Source organism: Eretmochelys imbricata, chromosome 25 (assembly GCF_965152235.1).
Source record: "Eretmochelys imbricata isolate rEreImb1 chromosome 25, rEreImb1.hap1, whole genome shotgun sequence".
Lineage (NCBI taxonomy): Eukaryota > Metazoa > Chordata > Testudines > Cheloniidae > Eretmochelys > Eretmochelys imbricata.
The window spans coordinates 7,672,700-7,697,068 of record NC_135596.1 but is presented as its reverse complement, the minus strand read 5'-3'; the positions used below and the strand labels follow the sequence as shown (position 1 = coordinate 7,697,068).

The 24,369-nt window shown below is 49.9% G+C and overlaps 1 protein-coding gene across 2 annotated transcripts; it reads left to right on the top strand.

Annotated features, from left to right (window-relative positions):
• Positions 1-1,160: 1,160 nt before the first annotated feature.
• On the top strand, positions 1,161-4,460 carry NFILZ (NFIL3 like basic leucine zipper). 2 transcript variants are annotated; one of them, XM_077805443.1, is made up of 2 exons: positions 1,161-1,295; positions 3,510-4,460. In XM_077805443.1, the coding sequence occupies exon 2, from the start codon at positions 3,548-3,550 to the stop codon at positions 4,451-4,453; it is 906 nt and encodes a 301-aa protein (XP_077661569.1). In that variant the 5' UTR covers positions 1,161-1,295; positions 3,510-3,547; the 3' UTR covers positions 4,454-4,460. The 2 variants fall into 2 exon arrangements, with proteins under 2 accessions (XP_077661569.1, XP_077661568.1); XM_077805442.1 differs by lacking the exon at positions 1,161-1,295 and adding an exon at positions 1,511-1,634.
• Positions 4,461-24,369: the final 19,909 nt, after the last annotated feature.

Here is a 24,369-nt window from a genome sequence, read left to right as displayed (position 1 = left end):
CTACACGGACTCCGGACATGAGCAGCACAAAGAAAATGCCTCGTTTCAGAAAAAAGAAAAGGAGTACTTGTGGCACCTTAGAGACTAACCAATTTATTTGAGCATTAGTCTCTAAGGTGCCACAAGTACTCCTTTTCTTTTTGCGAATACAGACTAACACGGCTGTTACTCTGAAACCTATCATTTCAGAAAGGAGCAGTTTCTGGAGGGTGGAGTATTAACAAAAATAACGGCATGAGTGCAAATGAGAGGACGAGAGATGGGGGTGTCACCTTTCTCAGAAGCTTCTGCCCTGCCCTCTCCCAGAGATGGTACGCTGGACTAGAAGGAGATGTGTTCTGAGCTGAGGGCAGAATCTGGTCAGGAACCATGCCAGACTTCGAGCTGGAGAGCCAGTGCACCCTGGGAAATGCTGGTTGCATAAAATGCGTGACCACAACTAATCTATTGTTCTTGCTGATATTAAGCTGTTTCCACTTGCCTTTGTGGACGCTGATTGCGCGATACATAGGGATCTGTGGGTGATGGGGGTCAGTGCTGCTAAGAAGATGTCACCAGAGACAAATAACACCTGGGTAGATCTGAAGCGTTGCTGGCTGGAGATATAAATAACAGGTGGAGTTTAAGTTCTGTGGGTACAAGATGGAAACTCTCATATTTCTGGCCCAGCAGAGACTTCTTCCTTAACTATCAAGGGCCAGATCTTGCCTCAGATTAGAACTTCCAATGACTGCCTCTTCTGGCTATACCAGACCTAGCCCCACCTCTAGGCTACTGCTACAGGATTCCCTCTCTCTAGTCCAATTCCCACGCCCCGCTGATCCACATTCAGCTCCCATCTCGAACTCTGTCTTGCTTCTCCCCATGCCAGCTGCCGTATTCCAAATAGTGGCGAGGTGGGATCTCAGGCAAGCTCCCACCTCAGAGCAAACCAATTCAGGATTGAAAGGGTTAAGCAAACCTGCTGGAATATACATGTTTCAGGGTCAGTTCATGTTTCAGGGGACAGGAGGGGTTGTTTGTTATTCTTTCTGGCCTGGCTCCCTTGGCCTGGCTGGGGATCAGACTCACTCTGAACTCCTGAGCTCCACTGGACAACTGGATTTTGTTATGACCATCCAAATTCTTTTCACAGGGGCCCTTTATGCCAGGCAACTGGACTGAAAACGATGGTGAGAAAGCAAGCTCCTCTCACCCATGCAGGGGATGGGGCTGCACAGTGAAAAAGCCATGTGGTGATCTTTGACTCATTTAACAAAAGGAATCCCGTCATATACAACGCCCCACAATTCCTGGTAAGTGATTAAGCCCTGAAACAGAGCGTTTCTGCCTTGTGATGCTGTCAGAAACCACAAGTGTCCTCAGCTCAAGTCTTCCTTTGATGCTTTGAGATCAAAAGTAGTTTTGATCCAGAGGTTCCCCAAACATATTCAGGGTGAAATAGCTTCTTTTGCTTTGCTTTTTCAGTTGCCAACACGATCCACTGTGATGCTGTATGTACGGCCAGAGAGTTTATGACAGGTTTTACCACCTTTACCAGTGCAGAACTCCACCACTGCCCACCTGTAGTCCATGAGCAGGAACAACTGTAGCCAAGCCCCTCCACACCACTCCCAGAGAACACCCTGAGTGAGGTATTGTTTCTGGGACCAGGGATTTTTGATGTATTTTGAGAAGCACGTAGGACATTTTAGGACTCTTTTTAAAGAATAATAAATAAATAGGGTGACCAGATAGCAATGGTGAAAAAACAGGACAGGCGGTGGGGGGTAATAGGTGCCTATATAAGAAAAAGTCCCCAAAAACGGGACTGTCCCTTTAAAAATGGGACATCTGGTCACCCTAATAATAAATAATAACTACATGTTGCCCCTACTGTGGCCACCCCCTTGATGGCCACATGCAGGGAGCTAGAACTGATTGAAAATTTCCGATTGAAACTTTTCCTTTTGGAAGGGAAACCACGGTGTCAAACAAACGTTTTCTGCAGACAGTGTCTGCTTTCCTCCCAAAATTTCAGTCTCTCATTTGAAAACAGGAAGCCCCAAACCTGACAATTTTCCACTGGACACTGACTTTTGGGGGCTGTTGGTCCAAAGTTTTTGGCAGTTTTCAGCTGAAAACGTATTTTTCCAATGAAAAATCAAAGTTTCCCCCTGAAAATTTCAATGAAAAAAATTTCCCCCCAGCTCCACCCAGGAATCCTTATGGAGCTGTGTCCCATGACTTACATAAGCACTTTACAATTGCACAAAGGGGAAGGGAAGAAGCATCCAAATGTTATAAAATTTCCAAGATTCAGCTCTGATTAATAAGAGTCCAATAAAGCATGCTACTTAAAGGATTATTATTATTAGTTATTACTAACAGATGGAGCTATAAAACACAGTTATAAAACACATGCCGTGCAGATGCTGACCTGCCAATTTAAGCTATGATGTTGAGTGTGATAAAGCACATTAAGAATCCCTTTATAATTTAACAAATAAGAATTGATTAGTAAGTAAAATAATTAATGAGTTTATACAGTTGTAGATGCCTGAAGCTCTCAGAACCAAATTTTCAAAATTGGCTCCTAAAGTAGGAGACTTTCTCCAGGGGATAGGATTAGTTGGTGTTGGTCCTGCTTTGAGCAGGGGGTTGGACTAGATGACCTCCTGAGGTCCCTTCCAACCCTGATATTCTATGATTCTGTGACACCAAACTGCAAATCAGGTGATTGAGGTGCAAGTCCTGCCTCTCCCATTAACCTGCTACATGACTTTTGACACATCTCTTCTCTTCCCTGTGTCTCCCCTAGATGTAAAATGTGCATGATGCTACTTATCTCCTTCGTCAAGCGCTTTGAAATTGGAGGAGGATAAGCACTAGCAGAGCTGTCCTTTCATTGTTAAAGTTGCACCAGCAAAATGTACACAACCACTTGTTGCCTGTTGCAGCTGCATGGCTGTTGTGTTTCAGTGTAGACGCTCGCTGCAGCAACGGAATGGGTCCTCCTGCCACTGTAGTTAATCCAACTCCCCAAGAGGCAGTAGCTAGGTCGAAAGAAGAATTCTTCCGTTGACCTACCGCTGTCTACACTGGGGGTTAGATCAGCTTAACTATGTCCCTGAGGGGTGTGGATTTTTCACACCCCTGAGTGATGTAGTCGGCTCGACCTGACTTTTTAGTGTCCATTTGGCCTGCATTCCCGCCCCTTGCTCAAGCACACAGACATTCACCCATTTGGCAGGCACAAGTGGGGATTGTGCGACCCATGTTGTGCAGACAACCATTTGAAAATCTGGCTCCAAAAGTGGCTAGGAGAATAGATGTAATTGTGAGCAAAGACCATCTTTTGGTTCTATGTTTGTACCGCACCTTGCACAGTGGGGCCTAGATGAATGGTTGCGGTTCCTAGGCCCTACAGCACTACCCCAAAAAAATGAATAATTGCATGCATGAATGAACATGAATAATAATTAGGTGGTCACAGTTTTATAATGGATACTTGAATTCCACCTTCCAAGGTTCCCAGCAGCAGCATACAGTGGCAGTGTCTGACGCCATGGAAAGCTTCATGGCACCGCTGAGCACCCTCAGTGGGTTGGGGCTTCATCAGGGCAAGAATAAGCTGCTACGCAGCAAGACGAGCGGGCCCTCGCGGCGCAAGCGGGAGTTCATGCCCGACGAGAAGAAGGACACTATGTACTGGGAGAAGAGACGCAAGAACAACGAGGCGGCCAAACGCTCCCGGGAAAAGAGACGACTCAATGACTTTGCCATGGAGAGCCAGTTGTCGGCTCTCAGTGAAGAGAACGCCCTCCTCAGGGCCGAGCTGCTGGCCTTGAAGCTGCACTTCGGTCTCATCAGCCCGGATGTCTACGCCCACCAGGTCAGCTCCATCCAGGATTTCCTGGGGATTTATGTCAGAGGGCACAAAGCAGCCGCCCCTTTCCTCGAGGTGGAGCCCCTGACCCGGGACGGCTGCTTCAGGACAAACAGCGTTGTGCCCCACATGGTGGAGCCCACTGAGTTTGCTTACAAAGGCCTCTCCCCACCCATAAATCTCCAGAGCTCTGACCCAAAGCAGACCCCACTGGGAACCCAGTATGATCTGAACCCTCACCAGCCAAAGAGGCTCGAATCAGCCTTCAGATCCACCCTCTGCCCCCCTTACCTCAATTACCACTTCCTGGAGAAATACACTTGCCGGTTCCCTTTGCTGGACAATGCCCGTTTCTTGGCCACTTCTCCCAGCATGGCTGAGGCAGGGCAGCCAGGTGTCAAAAGCACCTTAGATGAAGATGATGAGCAGCAAGTGCCCAAAATATCCCCTCTTCCCCGTGGCAGCCAGCTGTGCCCTGCAGAGGACCCTTCTAGGGGCCGGAGCTATTCTGCCCTGCCTCACAAACTCAGAATTAAGACTAAAGCCCTCAGCAGCTGGGAGGAGAGCGGCTCTGACTCCCGTTGAGATTGCAGAGGAGACCCCCCTCCACTATGGGCTGGGAAGGAGGGAGCGAGTGGGGGATAATTATCTTATGCACTGAGGAGGGAAAGTAGTTTGTTTTGTGTTGAGCATGTGAGATCTGGGTGCGAGCAGGGCCTGACGGGGGCTGGTATGTGTCTGGCGTGGTAGTACTTCCCCCAAAACTCCACGTGCCATGTGCCAGTGAGACCCACAGAATCGCTCTGTGTATGACAGGGGGCATAGGGTTTCACCTTGTTGCTTTGCTCCTGCCTGGAGCCAAAAGGCAGGGTCTGGGGTAGGCGGGGGAGAGGAGGACTGAGGCTGGGGAAGGCCGAGGTTACGGGCATGGTGAGCAACGCTTGATCCTCTGGCAGTACTATGCCCCTTTGACAGTCGCTCGGGGTAGCCGCCGTTTTCACTCCTCTTGCTTCATGGCCACGTTCTTCCCCGCAGGATGGGGCTATTAAAGCTTTATTCATGTTTCCTGTTTGAAACAACAAATGAACAGAGACAGCATCAACGATGCCGACCTCAACATGCCTGGTGCAGGCTCAGGACACATGTGGGCGTCAGAGAGAGGTAGCGGACTATCTAAGATGCATGCTATTCAATCACGTTTCATCTATAGTCCCATTATCCTTGCAGTCCTCTAACTAGTGGGGCTATTTGTGTGTGTGAGGATGGCAACTGGGATCACAAACCAGTTGGGTGAGAAGAAACCAATTGGGTGGTTTGTATTGAACGGATTCAATTATCCTTTAAGCCATTCCTTAATGGCTCAGACTCTGTCTTACCTTGAATACCTTCAGTGCTCATGATTCCAGAGCTCCCCAATCTAGCCACATTAGAACATGCTTCTGCTGTAATTTGCAGAGCAGTTACCCAGTTTCTGAGCTTAGTTACTCTGTAAGTAAATGTGGAATCACATCAGAGAGCTGGCTTCCCAGTGGATTTACACAGGGGTAAAACAAGAGCAGAATCTAGCCCACTGTATTTCCCAGGAATCATCAAATCTCTTCAGATGGAATAGGTCCATTTCTCTTAACCAGCATGGCCTAGTAGAAAACATTTCATTTTTCTTTACATCATTTTTTTGGGAGGGGGCAAAAAATTTTTTTTTTAATTTAGAATTCTCAATTACATCACAAAATATCTGTGTTTTGTTCATCATTTAACTCCCTTTTATAAATAAGAAATTTTTGAAAAAAGACTTTTTTAAAATTGTGCAATAATTTTAAAAAAAATAACCCACCATGTGACTAAGTGGACCAAAAACATTTCTCATTTGAACGTATCTTATTCTGAAAATGGTACTGAAGCCAAAATCCCCCCTGAGCAAAGGCACATCAGGTTTCGTGGCCAGCGATACACCAGGGAGTGATATGGCCTGCACCACATCTGACCAAGCTGGAGGTGACATTCGAGCAGGAGAGCAAGTGAGGCTCAAACCAACAACCTATATGATGGCTAGTGAGAGCCTGAATAACCCAGCCACTGCAGATCCTGGAAAGGGCTACATGAAAATGTGAATTAAAAATTTCACCAAAAACGTCAATAAAATGAGAAATATATAACAGGGTTAGATTCCACCCCCTCCTTTTTTGGGGGGGGGGGCAGCTTTAAATGAAAATTAAAAATCTGGACTGGAATCATCAAAGCTACCTCAGGGATTTGGCCCCCCCATGTGTCAGCAATAATGGTGGCAACAGAAGATGGCTGCTGGGGCACTGTTATGGAACAACTAGGGCTGGCTGAAATTTTTCTTTTGCGGTAGAAAATGGGGTTTTCAGCTACATGATTTTTTTTAATGAAAATTTTCCTGTAGAAAATTTCAGTTTTCCATTGAAAAAACCATATGCACAAAAACTGAAATATTTCAATTTGGAAACAATGTTGCAGTTCCTCATGAGAGTCAAGTGTCAGGGGGGTAGCCGTGTTAGTCTGGATCTGTAAAAGCAGCAAAGAGTCCGGTGGCACCTTATAGACTGACAGACGTATTGGAGCATAAGCTTTCATGGGTGAATATCCACTTTGTCAGATGCATGATACATGCATCTGATGAAGTGGGTATTCACCCACAAAAGCTTATGCTCCAATACATCTCATGAGAGTGATAGTTTGGTTTCCTCATGCCCCTATTCTCCTCGGTGAGCTGGGCTCCCCAGCCAGACTACATCTCCCAGGATGCACCCTGACCATAGACTCCTGTGAGGTAGGGCCGCCCTTCTCCAAGAAGGGAGACCGTGGTGCATCATGGGAAATGTAGCTCACCCGGGGTAGCTCACCTCAAGATTCTGCACCTGGCACATTTTGGGGCACTCTGGAAGAGCGAAGAATAATAGTATTAGTGGCTTTGGCCCTTTGGGTCTGTTCCTGGACAGAACGTGGCAGTGCAAAGGCCCTGCAAATATGGAACAAAACAACTTCTTGGAGGGAGCAGGCTCTCTGAACAAGAAGAGGCCATGCAGAACAAGCTGTTCCTGCTCCTTTAGAGGGTTGCCAGAGAGGGGTGTACAGTGTTTATGTAGTAGCTGCTCTGTTGGCCAACAGCAGGGACTGAATTGAGAATCTCCAGAGCTGAAACCCTGAGTTTCTACAGCTTAAACTAAGGAGCCAGGATCGCTAGGGGAGAGCTGGAATAGATCCACATTCTCTGTGGATCAGGCAGCCAGTGGGACACACTGGCCAGTGAGTTACTCTTACATTAACTGAACACAGAGAAAGGAAAGACTTGTTTCTGAGCAACAGCTGGGGAAAGTGTTTCATGGCAGAAGTTTGTGATTTGCGCTAGCAGTGTCCAAAGCTAGTGGCCTCGTGGCATCCCTTCTGTCTCAGGTACAGAGCTGCTCAAATTATTCACTGGGAATAAGTTATCTGATGACTGTAGCCCTTTTCTGTTCATGAACTAAGCCTAATTTCTAAACCTCCTGGTGCTCCTGCGGGAATAGGCCCCCCAGCATCAGGAAGCGGCTAGTAGCTGCAACTGAGCCCTTGGAATCGAACACGGCCAAGATAACTCTAACATGTTCTCTATCGTCATGTTTCAAGGGCATACGCAGGTCATCACCATCTCTGGGAGAATGCTCCCCACAATGGTATAGCACAATTAGGTGCCTATGGGTGTGGCTGGGTTTCTGCAAAGCACTTGGTTCTGGTCACTGTTGGAAGCAGGGTACCAAGTGGAAGGGCCATCCAGATGTTCCTACAGTATGTGACTTTGTGCTGTGTTCACTGAACCCCAAAGCAGAGGCTCCCAGTAGCACAGGTTCACAAACACAGCAGAGGAAGAACTGCGTTGAAATGGAGAGGTAACTACAGGACACTAGACCCAGGGGCACAGTGGCATCCCTACGCTGGTCAATCATAGCACTCCTGGAAGAATCTTCTTGGTGGAGATGGGCCTTAATTCAGAGTTTGATCTCTAGGTAGTGGCAGGGGAATTACATGGTACTATAAACAGACATGGCAATTGCACCTGGAGATGCTTGGTGCCACTGCACAATGATCTGTAAAGAAGCTAGAGGTGGAAAAGACTCGTTAGGTCTTCAAGTCCATCCCTGCTAATGCAGAATTGTCCACTCCAATTTATTCTTGAGTGTAGTGTACAGACTTTAATGTTCCAGGCGATGGGGTTCCCCTCCCTTCCTTGGGAGACTATTCTGCCGTCTAACAGATGTTGCCATTAGGAAATGTGTGCTGATTTCCCACCCTAAATTTTCCTCAGCTTAATTTCATCTTGTAGTACCTGCCTAGACCCTATGGCTGAGCTCTAAGAATTCCTCTCCCTCTGTAGTAAGTACATGCTTCAAATATTGTACATAGTTATCAGGGTCTTTCCTTGGCCATTCCTTAGATAAGTCACACACACTTAGTTATGTTCAACTTTCATCCTTCCCTAACACCCTTAAATCATTGTTGCTCTTCTATGAGTTTGTTCAAGATCTATCTATTCCATGCTCTGAGCACCTCAGTTAAGGAGCTGCATAATGTCTGTCTCCAAACTTAAAGTCAGACATGAGCTCAAGCCACGAATTATGGTTCTATTTCCAGATCCAGATTTGGAAGTTCAGGGGATATCTGACCCGGGGTTCTGATTCTGACTGTTTTAAAGACAGAAGGAGGCCATTCACAAAATGTGGATCTGGCTCAAGAGTTAGATTTCAAACACCCACTAACAACTGGGAGCGTGCACCCAGGATTTGTTTCCTTGGTTTAGCCTCATACCCCTTCTCCACCTCCCCCATTAGTAGGGTGCCAGCAACACACAATGTGTTTTACCTTACTACTCAATTAACAGAGCCCTGCAGAATATGTTGTGATAGTAGCAAATACGCACAGGGCTGATGCAAAGTGTTAGCCAAAGATGCTTCTTGGCTGTATCTTGCTGCAACATCTGTATCTAACTTTTGAGCATTACCCCACCTGCTTCCCTTCTATTTTTGTTCTTTATTTGTCACATTGATGTTTTCATTTAAGTCTCAGGCTTTTCAGGTCACGGACTGTATCTGGGTTATTTGTCTGGAATGCACCTAGAGCTCTGTGGGTGCTGCATACATAAATGACAAGACAATGTAAAAGGACAAAGAAAGCCACCTGACTACAGAAATAATAGTCCCCATCTCCTCCTTAAGCTCGTTTGGGAAAGAATGCCCTTAATGTGAAGAGAACCACTGTATTTATGAAGATCTGCACTCCGTATTGTAGAGCTGGGTCCAGATGATGTGCCTAATTAAATCTTCATTCTTGCCAGAAAGGTGTTAAGTGTATTTGATTGTCTGTCGGGAGTTGTAACTAATCCAAACTTTTCAAATCAGGGATGGCTGGAATAATAAATATACCTATTGAGGTGTGGTTGTGTGGTGGGTAACCAGAGAAATATAGGACTGAAAGTGACCTTGAGAGGGCATCAAGTAGAACCCTATGCACTGAGCCAGGATCAAGTAAACTTAGACCATACCTGACAGGTGTTTGTCCAACCTGCTCTTAAAAGCCTCCAGTGATGAGGATTCCACAAACACCCTTGGAAGCCTGGTCCAGAGAGCTTAACTACCCTGAGACTTAAAAAGTTTTTCCTAACATCTAACCTAAATCTCCTTGCTGCAGATTAAGCCCAGTGCTTCTTGTCCTGCCTTCAGTGGCCATGGAGAACAATTGATCAACATCCTCTCTATAACAGCCCTTAACACTGAAGACTGTTGTCAGGTCACCCCTCAATCTTCTTTTCTCAAGACTAAACATGTCTAGTTTTTTGAACCTTTCCTCAGAGGTCGGGTTTTCTAAACCATTTAGCATTTTTCTTGCTCGCTTCTGGACTCTCCAGTTTGTCCAGATTGTTCCTAAAGTACGATGCCCAGAATTGGATGCGGTACTCCAGCTGAGGCCTGACCAGTGGTGCCCAGAATTGGACGCCACCTCCCTAACTGCCAGCCTGTGCCCTCATACAGACAGCGCCCCGCTACTCCCAAACCTTCCCCCGCCACCTCCCTAACTGCCAGCCTGTGCCCCCATACAGACAGCGCCCCGCTCCTCCAGAACCTTCCCCCTCCACCTCCCTAACTGCCAGCCTGTGCCCTCATACAGACAGCGCCCCGCTACTCCCAAACCTTCCCCCGCCACCTCCCTAACTGCCAGCCTGTGCCCCCATACAGACAGCGCCCCGCTCCTCCCAAACCTTCCCCCTCCACCTCCCTAACTGCCAGCCTGTGCCCCCATACAGACAGCGCCCCGCTCCTCCCAAACCTTCCCCCGCCACCTCCCTAACTGCCAGCCTGTGCCCCCATACAGACAGCGCCCCGCTCCTCCCAAACCTTCCCCCGCCACCTCCCTAACTGCCAGCCTGTGCCCCCATACAGACAGCGCCCCGCTCCTCCCAAACCTTCCCCCGCCACCTCCCTAACTGCCAGCCTGTGCCCCCATACAGACAGCACCCCGCTCCTCCCAAACCTTCCCCCGCCACCTCCCTAACTGCCAGCCTGTGCCCCCAAACAGACAGCGCCCCGCTCCTCCAGAACCTTCCCCCGCCACCTCCCTAACTGCCAGCCTGTGCCCCCATACAGACAGCACCCCGCTCCTCCAGAACCTTCCCCCTCCACCTCCCTAACTGCCAGCCTGTGCCCCCATACAGACAGCGCCCCGCTCCTCCAGAACCTTCCCCCGCCACCTCCCTAACTGCCAGCCTGTGCCCCCATACAGACAGCGCCCCGCTCCTCCCGAACCTTCCCCCGCCACCTCCCTAACTGCCAGCCTGTGCCCCCATACAGACAGCGCCCCGCTCCTCCAGAACCTTCCCCCTCCACCTCCCTAACTGCCAGCCTGTGCCCCCATACAGACAGCGCCCCGCTCCTCCCAAACCTTCCCCCGCCACCTTCCTAACTGCCAGCCTGTGCCCCCATACAGACAGCGCCCCGCTCCTCCCAAACCTTCCCCCGCCACCTCCCTAACTGCCAGCCTGTGCCCCCATACAGACAGCGCCCCGCTCCTCCAGAACCACTCCCCACCTCCCTAACTGCCTGCCTGTGCCCCCATACAGACAGCGCCCCGCTCCTCCAGAACCTTCCCCCGCCACCTCCCTAACTGCCAGCCTGTGCCCCCATACAGACAGCGCCCCGCTCCTCCAGAACCTTCCCCCTCCACCTCCCTAACTGCCAGCCTGTGCCCCCATACAGACAGCGCCCCGCTCCTCCAGAACCTTCCCCCGCCACCTCCCTAACTGCCAGCCTGTGCCCCCATACAGACAGCGCCCCGCTCCTCCCAAACCTTCCCCCGCCACCTCCCTAACTGCCAGCCTGTGCCCTCATACAGACAGCGCCCCGCTCCTCCAGAACCTTCCCCCTCCACCTCCCTAACTGCCAGCCTGTGCCCCCATACAGACAGCACCCCCCTCCTCCCAAACCTTCCCCCGCCACCTCCCTAACTGCCAGCCTGTGCCCCCATACAGACAGCGCCCCGCTCCTCCCAAACCTTCCCCCTCCACCTCCCTAACTGCCAGCCTGTGCCCCCATACAGACAGCGCCCTGCTCCTCCCAAACCTTCCCCTGCCACCTCCCTAACTGCCAGCCTGTGCCCTCATACAGACAGCGCCCCACTCCTCCCAAACCTTCCCCCGCCACCTCCCTAACTGCCAGCCTGTGCCCCCATACAGACAGCGCCCCGCTCCTCCCAAACCTTCCCCTGCCACCTCCCTAACTGCCAGCCTGTGCCCCCAAACAGACAGCGCCCCGCTCCTCCCGAACCTTCCCCCGCCACCTTCCTAACTGCCAGCCTGTGCCCCCATACAGACAGCGCCCCGCTCCTCCAGAACCTTCCCCCTCCACCTCCCTAACTGCCAGCCTGTGCCCCCATACAGACAGCGCCCCGCTCCTCCCAAACCTTCCCCCTCCACCTTCGTAACTGCCAGCCTGTGCCCCCATACAGACAGCGCCCCGCTCCTCCCAAACCTTCCCCCGCCACCTCCCTAACTGCCAGCCTGTGCCCCCATACAGACAGCGCCCCGCTCCTCCCAAACCTTCCCCCTCCACCTTCCTAACTGCCAGCCTGTGCCCCCATACAGACAGCGCCCCGCTCCTCCAGAACCTTCCCCCTCCACCTCCCTAACTGCCAGCCTGTGCCCCCATACAGACAGCGCCCCGCTCCTCCAGAACCACTCCCCACCTCCCTAACTGCCAGCCTGTGCCCCCATACAGACAGCGCCCCGCTCCTCCCAAACCTTCCCCCGCCACCTCCCTAACTGCCAGCCTGTGCCCCCATACAGACAGCGCCCCGCTCCTCCCAAACCTTCCCCCGCCACCTCCCTAACTGCCAGCCTGTGCCCCCATACAGACAGCGCCCCGCTCCTCCAGAACCTTCCCCCTCCACCTCCCTAACTGCCAGCCTGTGCCCCCAAACAGACAGCGCCCTGCTCCTCCCAAACCTTCCCCTGCCACCTCCCTAACTGCCAGCCTGTGCCCTCATACAGACAGCGCCCTGCTCCTCCAGAACCTTCCCCCGCCACCTCCCTAACTGCCAGCCTGTGCCCCCAAACAGACAGCGCCCTGCTCCTCCCAAACCTTCCCCTGCCACCTCCCTAACTGCCAGCCTGTGCCCTCATACAGACAGCGCCCCGCTCCTCCAGAACCTTCCCCCGCCACCTTCCTAACTGCCAGCCTGTGCCCCCATACAGACAGCGCCCCGCTCCTCCCAAACCTTCCCCCTCCACCTCCCTAACTGCCAGCCTGTGCCCCCATACAGACAGCGCCCCGCACCTCCCAAACCTTCCCCCGCCACCTCCCTAACTGCCAGCCTGTGCCCCTATACAGACAGCACCCCGCACCTCCAGAACCTTCCCCCGCCACCTCCCTAACTGCCAGCCTGTGCCCCCATACAGACAGCGCCCCGCTCCTCCCAAACCTTCCCCCGCCACCTCCCTAACTGCCAGCCTGTGCCCCCATACAGACAGCACCCCGCTCCTCCAGAACCTTCCCCCTCCACCTCCCTAACTGCCAGCCTGTGCCCCCATACAGACAGCGCCCCGCTCCTCCCAAACCTTCCCCCTCCACCTCCCTAACTGCCAGCCTGTGCCCCCATACAGACAGCGCTCCGCTCCTCCAGAACCTTCCCCCTCCACCTCCCTAACTGCCAGCCTGTGCCCCCATACAGACAGTGCCCCACCAGTGCTGAGGAGAGCAGTACAATTACTGCCCGTGTCTGCCATACAACACTCCTGTTCATACACCCCAGTGTGCCTTTTTCACAACGGCATCACACTGTTGACTCATATGAACCCTGTGAGCTACTATAACTCTCAGATCCTTTTCTGCAGTACTAACATCTCTTCCGTTTCTATTATTCTCCACTTTGCAGATGTGCATTTGATTGTTCCTTCCCAAGTGTAAAACTTTGCCCTTATCTTTATTGAATTTCATCTTGTTGATTTCAGACCAATTCTCTAATTTATAAAGGTAATTTTGTATCCTAATCCTCTCTTCCAAAGTGCATGAAACCCCTCCCAGCTTGCACATGTTATGAGCATACTCTCCACTGCATTATCAAAGCCATTAATGAAAATATTGAATATCACCAGACCCAGGACTGACTGCTGTGTGGCCCACTTCAGACACCCTCCCAGTTTGACAGCAAACCATCGATAACTACTCTTTGAGTGTGGTCTTTCAACCCGTTGTACACGCACCTTATAATAATTTCACCCAGACCACATTTTCCTAGTTTGCTTCTGAGAATATCATGTGGGACTGTGTGAAAAGCCTGACTGAAATCAAAATATACCACATCTACTGCTTTCACCCTTATCCACTAGGCCACTAAACCTGTCAAGGAGATCAGGTTGGTTTGGCATGATTTGTTCTTGATAAATCTATGCTGGTTATTCCTTCTAACCCTATTATCCTCTAGGTGCTTACAAATCGATTGTTTAATAATTTGTTCCAGTTTCCTTCCAGAGATCAAAGTTAGGCTGATTGGTCTATAATTTCCTGGGTCCTCTTTTTAAATATAGGTGTTATATTTGCCCTTCTCCAGTCCTCTGGGACCTCCTGAGTCCTCCAGGAGTTCTCAAAGATAATTGTTAGCAGTTTGCTTCTGCAAGTTCCTTAAATACCCTGGGATTAATTTCATCAGGCCCTGGCAACTTCAATACATCTAACTTATATAAATATTCTTAAAACTCTTCTTTCCCTGTTTTGGCTTGCGTTCCTCCCCCTTTGTTGTTAATAGTAATTGTGTTGATTTTAGAGTAACAGCCGTGTTAGTCTGTATTCGCAAAAAGAAAAGGAGTACTTGTGGCACCTTAGAGACTAACCAATTTATCTGAGCATGAGCTTTTGTGAGCTACAGCTCACTTCATCGGATGCTTACTGTGGAAACTGCAGAAGACATTATATACACAGAGACCATAAAACAATACCTCCTCCCACCCCACTCTCCTGCTAGTAATAGCTTATCTAAAGTGATCATCAAGGTGGGCCATTTCCAGCACAAATCCAGGTTTTCTCACCCCCCCACCCCCCTCCAAAAACCACACACACAAACTCACTCTCCTGCTGGTAATAGCTCATCCAAAGTGACCATTCTCCCTACAATGTGCATGATAATCAAGGTGGGCCATTTCCAGCTCAAATCCAGGTTTTCTCACCCCCCCCCCCACAAACTTACTCTCCTGCTGGCAATAGCTCATCCAAACTGACCACTCTCCTTACAGTGTGCATGATAATCAATGTGGGCCATTTCCAGCATAAATCCAGGTTCTCTCACCCCCCCACCCCCATACACACACAAACTCACTCTCCTGCTGGTAATAGCTCATCCAAAGTGACCACTCTCCCTACAATGTGCATGATAATCAAGGTGGGCCATTTCCAGCTCAAATCCAGGTTTTCTCACCCCCCCATACACAAACTTACTCTCCTGCTGGCAATAGCTCATCCAAACTGACCACTCTCCTTACAATGTGCATGATAATCAAGGTGGATTTATGCTGGAAATGGCCCACCTTGATTATCATCTTTCCTTTGCATCTGGATAATTTGCAGTTGTGCCTTCAATATTGTCTCCTTGAGAAACTGACAGCTCACCTGAACTCCTTTATCCCTTAGGTTTTCTTCCTACGGGATGTTACCTACCAGCTCTTTCAGTTTGTCTCGTGACACAGCTGATGTAATTGCACTTGCTTTTGAGGATTGCCCGGTGCATGTTTGCCACCGCCCATGACTGCCTTTCGTTCTATAGGTCATGCAAAATTCAGATCTGGGTGTCAGACACTCCCAAGGTTAGGGGACCTTTGTATCTAGGATTTTGCTTTGTCCCATTGTAAAGAGAACCCATTTGCAAAATCCCTGTCCAGATCTGGGATCTCAGATGGCAAACCTCTCTCCCTTGCTCCCTCCAGTGCTCAAAGTTTCTGTGGTTCAGAGAAAAGTTGATGACCCATTCCTATCTTCAGAAGAACCCCAGTGCACAGACAGGAGATTCCCCTGTAAGGGGGCTTATTCTTCACAGCAGAGTAAATTTCCACTGAAGTCAGTGAGTCATACCTATGTAAGTGAGATGAGAATCAGGCCCTTTGTGACTCTCCTATGCTATTAATAGTCAGTAGTAATAGCTCTTCTTCTAGGCTAACCCCTAGAACGCAATTTTTTTCAAGGCTTAGATTGTACATTAGCAGTTTTACTATCAAGAAGCTCTGGCAGGGTGTGTGACTCAGATACACCCCTCTGAGATGCAATTGATTGCCTGCATTAAGGGTGTCACAGTTTAGGCTCCACCCCATGCCCCAGGGAGTTCTGCCACTCAGAGCCCCCGTAGTGTTCCCCTGGTGGCTGTGCAGGGCTGGGTTGTAAATGACACAATCCAACTCACAGGCACGGAGGAGCAACTGGGCGCCCACTGAAAGCCAATGGGAATTGTCTATGGAGGTTCGGCCCCCAGCTGCCATTTGTGAGATGTTCTTTCCATTTTACTGAAGGGAGAAAATGAGGTTAATTGACTTGCCCAAGGTCACATGGTGTGTCAGTGACAGAGCCGTGAACAGGACCTAGGAGTCCTGACTCCCAGTGGCTTGCATTAGCCACTGCGCTCCAGCCCCTCCCAACCCTTGGAGATCTCTCTGTCCGTTTCCTAGTGGTCAGGTGTCCCATTGAGATAAGACTTGATCACAAAGGGCATGTACAGCACCTGCCCTGGCTATAAGAAAGGGCATGGCGGGAACAAATCAGAGAGGACATGCACCCTGAGTTCCTTAGACTGTAAGCCAGGGGTGGGCAAACATTTTGGCCTGAGGGCCACATCTGGGTATGGAAATTGTGTGGCAGACCATGAATGCTCATGAAATTGGTGGATTGGGGTGTGGGAGGGGGTGAGGGCTCCGGCTGGGGGTGCGGGCTCTGGGGTGGGGCCAGAAATGAGGAGTTCAGGGTGCAGGAGGGGACTCCAGGCTGGGGCAAGGGGTTGGGGTGCGGGAAGGGGTGCAGGTTCTGGCTGGGGGGTGCGGGCTCTGGGGTGGGGTTGGGGATTAGGGGTTGGGGGTGCAGGAGGGTGCTCCGGGCTGGGACCAAGAGGTTTGGAGGGGGGAGGGGGATCAGGGCTTGGGCAAGGGGTTGGGGCACGGGAGGGGATCAGAGATGCAGGCTCTGGGCAATGCTTACCTCAAGTAGCTCCCGGAAGCAGCGGCCTGTCCCCCCTCTGGTTCCTATGCGGAGGCGTGGCCAGACAGCTCTGCGCACTGCCCTGTCCGCAGGCGCTGCCCCTGCAGCTCCCATTGGCCGTGGTTTCTGGCCAATGGGAACTGCGGGGGCCACGTTTGGGACAGGTGCAGCGTGCGGAAACTCCTGGCTGCCCCTACACATAGGAGCCAGAAGGGGGACATGCTGCTGCTTCCGGGAGCTTGAGGGCCAGATTGAAACATCTGAAGGGCCGGATGCGGCCCCTGGGGCCGTAGTTTGCCCACCCCTGCTGTACGCGCTTGGACGGAGAGACCATCTTTTCATTGCATGGTTATGTTTGGACGTAGAGCACCTAGCAAAATGGGGCGCCGGATCCTGACCGAGGTCTCTTATTGCTGCTACAATTCAAACTATAACAGCAATGCCATAGAGGTGATCAGAGTGAGGCACATCAGCACAGCTCATCCGGTCGAGGCTGTTAGCAAGGTCCGCCTCCTGTGGGCAGCCAGTCCAGCTCTCGCTGCTACCCGTCCACCACTATGCCACCTGATGGAGCAGCACGGTGTTGACACGCCAGCCTTGCGGTCATCCCGGTGGAAAAACCCAGGGGGGCTGCCCAGTGAGCCGCCTGGCCACGGTCCCCTATCGCTCGGCGCGGCGGTGATGAGCGGACTGTACTCACTGGAATTCTGAAGAGGCAACCAAGACACTGCAATTGCTCTTCAGGTGTGAAATTTGCCACAGTGATGCTTAAAGATTAAATGAAACCACAAGCATGTCTATTTCCTGCAAATCCCCCGCCCCGTCCCCCACCAAGCAGGTAGAGACAACTTATGGCAATGACAACACTCTCAGAAACAATTGCTGTAGGAAATTCCACACCCCTCCCTCGCCCCTGCTTGTCCTGTCCCTTGCTCCTCCACCCACCAGGACTGACGATTGGTTCCCACTTCTCTGCATCTCCCACCACCTAGGGTGTCTCAGAGTGAGGGCCCTGGGTGGTTCGGTTCTTAACCCAGTCTGGGTAACCCAAGCCCGGGACTCCACGCAGGGACCCATGGGCTGATATTTGCAGATGATTAAGAAATGAGTAATGCTTCCTGTTTGTTGTTCTCCTGCTGTCGCATGAGCTGGGGGGCGGGGGGGGGCAAACTCAGAGGTGAAGCTAACGGGGGTGTAAGCTGGGCAGACAGGGCGGAAGGGTGGCTCTGCAGCAGGAAAAGCAAACAGGAGAGGGCGAGGAGGTGACAGATAAGGCAGGCCCCTCCCCACACTCAGCTTTAGCTCACACCCTTCTCTGAGCCATTTTTCTGGCTCCAGCTCTGCCCTTCTGTCTCTTTGGGGTAATATAGCACCTGGCCCTTCCGAAGTGTGGGCAGGCGATGGCATAAGGAGCATTCTCACCTTCTGCCCCCGCTTCTATATCCAGTGAATGCAGCAGTTAGAGTCCCTGTGCTTGGGGGAAGCTTCCTTCTAGGGCCCTACAGGGAAGAAGGAGAGGGTGGGAAGGAGGCAAAGCCATGATACTGCTCCCCATCCACCTTGCATCTAGCCCACTGCAAGGAGGGGAGCATGCTGCACTGTCCCCGTGAGTTGTGCAGTGTGCACTGTCATTGTGGAGCTCTGGAAGGGATTGCAATTCCTGCAACTCCCACACCGAGCAATGGGACTCTTCACTGCCCCCCTTCCACAGCATACGAACATAAGAACGGCCATATTGGATCAGACCAACGGTCCAGCCGTATCCTGTCTTCCGACAGTGGCCGGTGCCAGGTGCTTCATAGAGAGTGAACAGAACAGGGCAATCTTAAATGATCCATCCCCTGTTGTCCAGTCCCAGCTTCTGGCAGTTGGGACACCCAGAGCATGGGGTTGCATCCCTGACCATTTTGGCTAGTAGCCATTGATGGTCACATACTCCAGGAACTTATCTAAATCTTTTTGAAATCCAGTCATACTTTTGGCCTTCACAACAGCATCTGGCAACGAGTTCCACAGTTTGACTGTGAGTTGTGAGAAGAAGTACTTCCTTATGTTAGTTCTAAAACACTTGCCTATTAATTTCATTGGGGAGCCCCTGGTTATTATATTAAGGGAAAGAGTAAATAATGCTTCCCTATTCACTATTTCATTCATGCTTTTGTAGACCTCTATAATTTCCACCCTTAGTGGTCTCTTTTCTAAGCTGCACAATGCCACTCCTTTTAACCTCTCCTCATATGGAAGCTATTCCATACCCCTCATCGTTTCTGTTGCCCTTCTTTGTACCTTTTCCAAATCTAATATATCTTTTCTGAGATGGGGCGACCAGAACCGCACACCGTATTCAAGGTATGGATGTAGTGGCATTATGATATTTTCTGTCATATTATCTATCACTGACCTAATGGTTCCTAACATTCTGTTAGCTTTCTTGATGGCAGCTGCACATTGAGCAGATGTATTCGGAGAACTATCCATGACAACTCCAAGATCTCTTTCTTAAGTGGTAACAGCTAATTTAGACCCCATCACTTTGTATGTATAGTTGGGATTATGTTTTCCAATGTGCACTGCTTTGCACTTATTAATATTGAATTTCATCTGCCACTTTGTCGCCCAGTTACATAGTTTTGTGAGATCGCTTTGTAACTCTTCATAGTCAGTTTTGGTCTTAACTATCTTGAATAATTCTGTATTGTCTGCAAATGTTGCCACCTCACTGGTCACCCCCTTTTCTAGATCATTTATGAAATGTTGAACAGCACTGGTCCCAGTACAGATCCTTCTGGCACCTCACTATTTATCTCTTGTCTTCATTGTAAAAACTGACCATTTATACCTACCCTTTGTTTCCTGTCTTTTAACCAGTAACTGATCCATGAAAAGAATTTCCCTCTTATCCCATGACTGCTTGCTTGCCTTGCTTAAAGTCTTTGGTGTGGGACCTTGTCAAAGGCTTTCTGAAAGTCTAAGTACACTATATCAAATGGATCACCCTCATCCACATGCTTGTTGACCCCCCTCAAAGAATCCTAATAGATTGGTGAGACATGATTTCCCTTTTCAAAAGCCGTGTTGACTCTTCCCCAACATATTGTGTTCATATCCATGTGTCCTATAATTCTGTTCTTTACTATAGTTTCAAATTAGCCTGGTACTGAAGTTAGGCCTACTGGCCTGTAATTACCAGGATCACCTCTGGAGCCTTTTTTTTTAAAAAAAAAATCTATATTGTATTGGCCATCCTCGAGTCATCTGGCCCAGAGGCTGATTTAAACGATAGGTTACATATCACAGTCTTGTCATTTCATAGCTGAGTTCCTTCAGAACTCTTGGATGAACACCACCTGGTCCTGGTGACTTATTACTGTTTAATTTATCAACTTGTTCCAAAACCTCCTCTACTGAGGTCCTCCAGCCTGGGACAGTTCCTCAGTTTTGTCGCCTAAAACGAATGGATCAAGTGTGGGAATCTCCGCTCACATCCTCAGCAGCAAAGGCCAATGCAAAAATCACTAGTCACATTTGAAAATATTAGCCCATGTATCAGCACCAGATTTACCATGTTCACTCTTCAGGTAAAAAGGGAATTTTAAGGAAAGTTAGAATTAAAGCAGATCAGTTGTTTAGGAGGAAGAAGCTGTTGAAAATGGCTCCCCTGAAACTAAGGATTTAATTTTCACCCTCCCCCCCACCCCCGATGCTTCAGACAGGCTAATTGCATAAGATTTTTTTTAAAAAATAAGTTGTTAGCATTTTTGTCTTAGAGTCTGGGAGCTGGAAGATCTGGCTCCCATTCCTGGTTCTATCCTGGATCTACTGAGTGGCTCGGGCCAGGACACTTCCCTTCTCTGTTTTCCCTCTCACCCTTGATCTGTCTTGTCTATTTAGGCTAGGTCTACACTGTGAGGTAGGGCTGTGATTCCCCTGCTCATGTACACATCCTCACACTAGCTCTCATTGACAAGTATAAACAGCGGTGTAGCCACTGTAGCACAAATAGTGGCCGTGGAGGCATGGCTGAGCTGTGCCAGCTACAAACCTGCCTGAGACCCGTGGAGGTGTGTGACCCTAAGAACCGCTTGGTACTATCCCCCTTGCTAAAGGGTTAAAATAATATCCTGGTACGTACATTCTGTCTCACCAATGGGTCATGTAAGATCTTCAGGGGAAGCCAGGATCACACTGATCATTAACACCATTGTGAAATGAATGTACAGATACTATGTAAAGTCTGCAAAAAGAAACGGAGTACTTGTGGCACCTTAGAGACTAACAAATTTATTTGAGCATAAGCTTTTGTGAGCTACAGCTCACTTCATCGGATGCATATAGTGGAAAATACAGTGGGGAGATTTATATACACAGAGAACATGAAACTATGGGTATTACCATACAGACTGTAACAAGAGTGATCAGGTAAGGTGAGCTATTACCAGCTGGAAAGCGGGGGGCGGGGGTGTGTGTGTGAAACCTTTTGTAGTGATAATCAAGGTGAGCCATTTCCAGCAGTTGACAAGAACGTGTGAGGATCAGTGGGGGTTGGGGGGGGGGATAAACATGGGGAAATCGTTTTACTTTGTGTAATGACCCATCCACTCCCAGTCTTTATTCAAGCCTCAGTTAATTGTATCCAGTTTGCAAATTAATTCCAATTCAGCAGTCTCTTGTTGGAGTCTGTTTTTGAAGTTTTTTTGTTGAAGAATTGCCACTTTTAGGTCTGTAATCGAGTGACCAGAGAGATTGAAGTGTTCTCCGACTGGTTTTTGAATGTTATAATTCTTGACGTCTGGTTTGTGTCCATTTATTCTTTTACGTAGAGACTATCCAGTTTGGCCAATGTACATGGCAGAGGGGCTTTGCTGGCACATGATGGCATATATCACATTGGTAGATGTGCAGGTGAACGAGCCTCTGATAGTGTGGCTGATGTGATTAAGCCCTATGATGGTGTCCCCTGAATAGATGTGTGGACACAGTTGGCCACGGGCTTTGTTGCAAGGATAGGTTCCTGGATTAGTGGTTTTGTTGTGTGGTGTGTGGTTGCTGGTGAGTATTTGCTTCAGGTTGGGGGGCTGTCTGTAAGCAAGGACTGGCCTGTCTCCCAAGATCTGTGAGAGCGATGGGTCATCCTTCAGGATAGGTTGTAGATCTTTGATGATGTGTTGGAGAGGTTTTAGTTGGGGGCTGAAGGTGATGGCTAGTGGCGTTCTGTTATTTTCTTTTATGTAAAGTCTGTATCAAGGCAGGGATGACAAACGGGTTTGTGCCAGACAAAGGATGTGTAGTCACCCGGCTCTCGGGCCACATGTAAATTAAGCATTGTAAGCCAACACAGTGGAAGCCCCATTCATATACCAAGTCAGCAGGGAACAAGACACTTAAGACTGAACCACAGGGGGTTGTCCTGTGTCCAGGGACAGACAATGAACCTGGGGAATACAAGAGTAAGGCAAAAATACACCCCTTTATCCTGCACCTAGGAAATAATGGGCAATGAAAAACACAGTTGTGAACACAGGAGCTCAAGCAGGGCTTGGTTGAAAACATTGCAAAGGACATTTGGGGTACACTAAGCTTATTTAGCCTGTTAAATTTAGTCTCTAGGAATAGTGTTATGATGTTCTTTTACCCTTCTGTTTCCTCACTCACTATCGCTTAAATCTTGATCTTTGATAATAATCTTTTGATTGTTTTCACCATAGCTATGTCTCAGTGTTGTAGTATTAAGCAAAGTGCTGATCTTGAGTTAGATCATTCAAGCGGGTGTGTACATTGGTCTTTTGTGGGGGACAGCAAATCTGGTATTACTGGGGAGGATTTGGGGCATAAGGGACTGGACATTACAGGGGCATGCTTTGAAGGGGCTCAGGGACTGGGGTGCACCTATGTCAACCTGCAAGGCAAAGTGAGGGCTGGCCTCGCCCAGAGCAGATTGTTTGGATGACTAACAGGGAGGTGTCAGAGTTTTACAACCAGTTTGTTGGTTAGTTAAGGATCAGACTCCAGGCACTGGTACGCTGGACTGTAAGAGAATGACAAATGAGAAGATTGGAACCTTTTCTTTGTCTGTTCCCAGTTTGTTATTTTCTGTTTGTTTAGTTCAGGTAAGGGAAATAGAACAAGAGAAAGTGTGCGGTGAACAGAGCAGCAGAAAAGGCAGGATGAGCCAAGAAACATATATGGAGCTCACCAAGAAGCGGTTACAAGAGCAAGATTGAATATTTAGGGTCGGCAACAATCATTGTCAGGCTCACCCAAAACCCATGAGACTGGCTTTAAAATCATGAGATTATGTAAAATAATGTTTATTTGCCTTTTGCTTTTTGAGCCTTTGGGTCATTTGGAAGCTTTCTCCTCAGCCACGAGGGCTGGAAACTTACTTTTGTTTTAAGAACAAAGGCTGAAATCATCACATCTCCACTTGACTCCAGGAGCTGGGGCTTTGAAGAAAACAATAATTACCACCAGACTCATGACAAAACCATGAGAGCTGGCGACACTGGAAGAGCTGTGTGCACAGTGAGGTCTGGCAGCTGCTGATCAGAAGAAATTGGAGCGGCCGCTCCAAACCAGGGGCTAGGAAGGGTCCCTTTTTCTCCAACAGGGCATGCAGGAGACGAAGCAGATGATTCCCCAGACAATCCAGCTGGGGCAGCGGTGATGGCAGGAGGTCCGGGCCTGGGGCGGCTGCAGTGGGAAAGGCTGCTCACGGTGGTGAGATAAATTACACTGACGTAAGCGTTTGTGTGCCCAGCTCTACGTCAGAGGGCGTCACCCGCCACCGTAGCTTCTGCCGCTCGCGGAGGTGGGGTTGTTCAGGCTGACGGGACATCGCGCGCCTGTACAAGACGCCCTGAGGCTGTACTGGTACAATTACGCTGGTGTCCCCATAGACACCGCCTCACTCTTTGTGTTTGGGTGGCGGGAGGGTGGGGGGTCTTCTGAGATGTAATTAGGCCTGAGGGGGATAGGGGGAGGAAACACACCTCGCCTTTCTCCCCCTGGGATAACGACCATGGGAACGAACTTATGACAATGTTACGAAACCGTCTTTTGATACAGTCACTGGAAACGTTTACTCACTAAATGAATGCGTGAAGTTCAAGTGATGTCACAGTCCGTACCCAGCATGGCTGAGCCCTGCTGCACTGCCCCGCCCTGCACGGCTATTGATACGTTTGCTCGCTTGCTGAGGGCTAGCACGAGTCCATGTACACACACAGGGAACTGCCCCCCTCGCTCGTAGGGTGGACGAAGCCTTAGATGGCAAGTTCTTCGGGGCAGGGGCGGTCGCATTGTGTGATCGTAGAAAGCCTGGTGGAATGGGGCCCTGAAATGGGTTGGCGCTTCGAGACATCACCGTAATACAAGTAACATTAACGCAGCCGTTCAGGCCAAGGGATGCAGATAGAACAGATAACAGGCAGGCGCACAGGAGCGAATATTTCCTGAACTAGCCATTTGTGCGTGTGTGCGTGGCAAGGGTGTAAATACACATTAGATACACGCCAGCCTGTATTGTTCTCCTAGGAGGTGGGCTGGGCCACGCCTTGAGTGACTAGTCACGCAGAGTGCTCCTGAAGTCTCACTCATGTCTCCACTTCACGCTTCTGAAATGGCTGCAGGACGACAGCCAGGGTGGAGGTTCCTTGTGGGGGCCAGCTCCTGTGCTTACCCCTCCCTGCAGCCCCCAGCTCCAAACCATTCTTGCTTCCGGATACAGAAAGCAAACTTGAGCCCAGAGCACGGAGGAAACGGAGGCCGAGGTGACTCCATCCCCAG

Excerpts from the sequence above, each read along its gene's own strand:
- NFILZ (XM_077805443.1), top strand. The coding sequence starts at position 3,548 with ATGGAAAGCTTCATGGCACCGCTGAGCACCCTCAGTGGGTTGGGGCTT.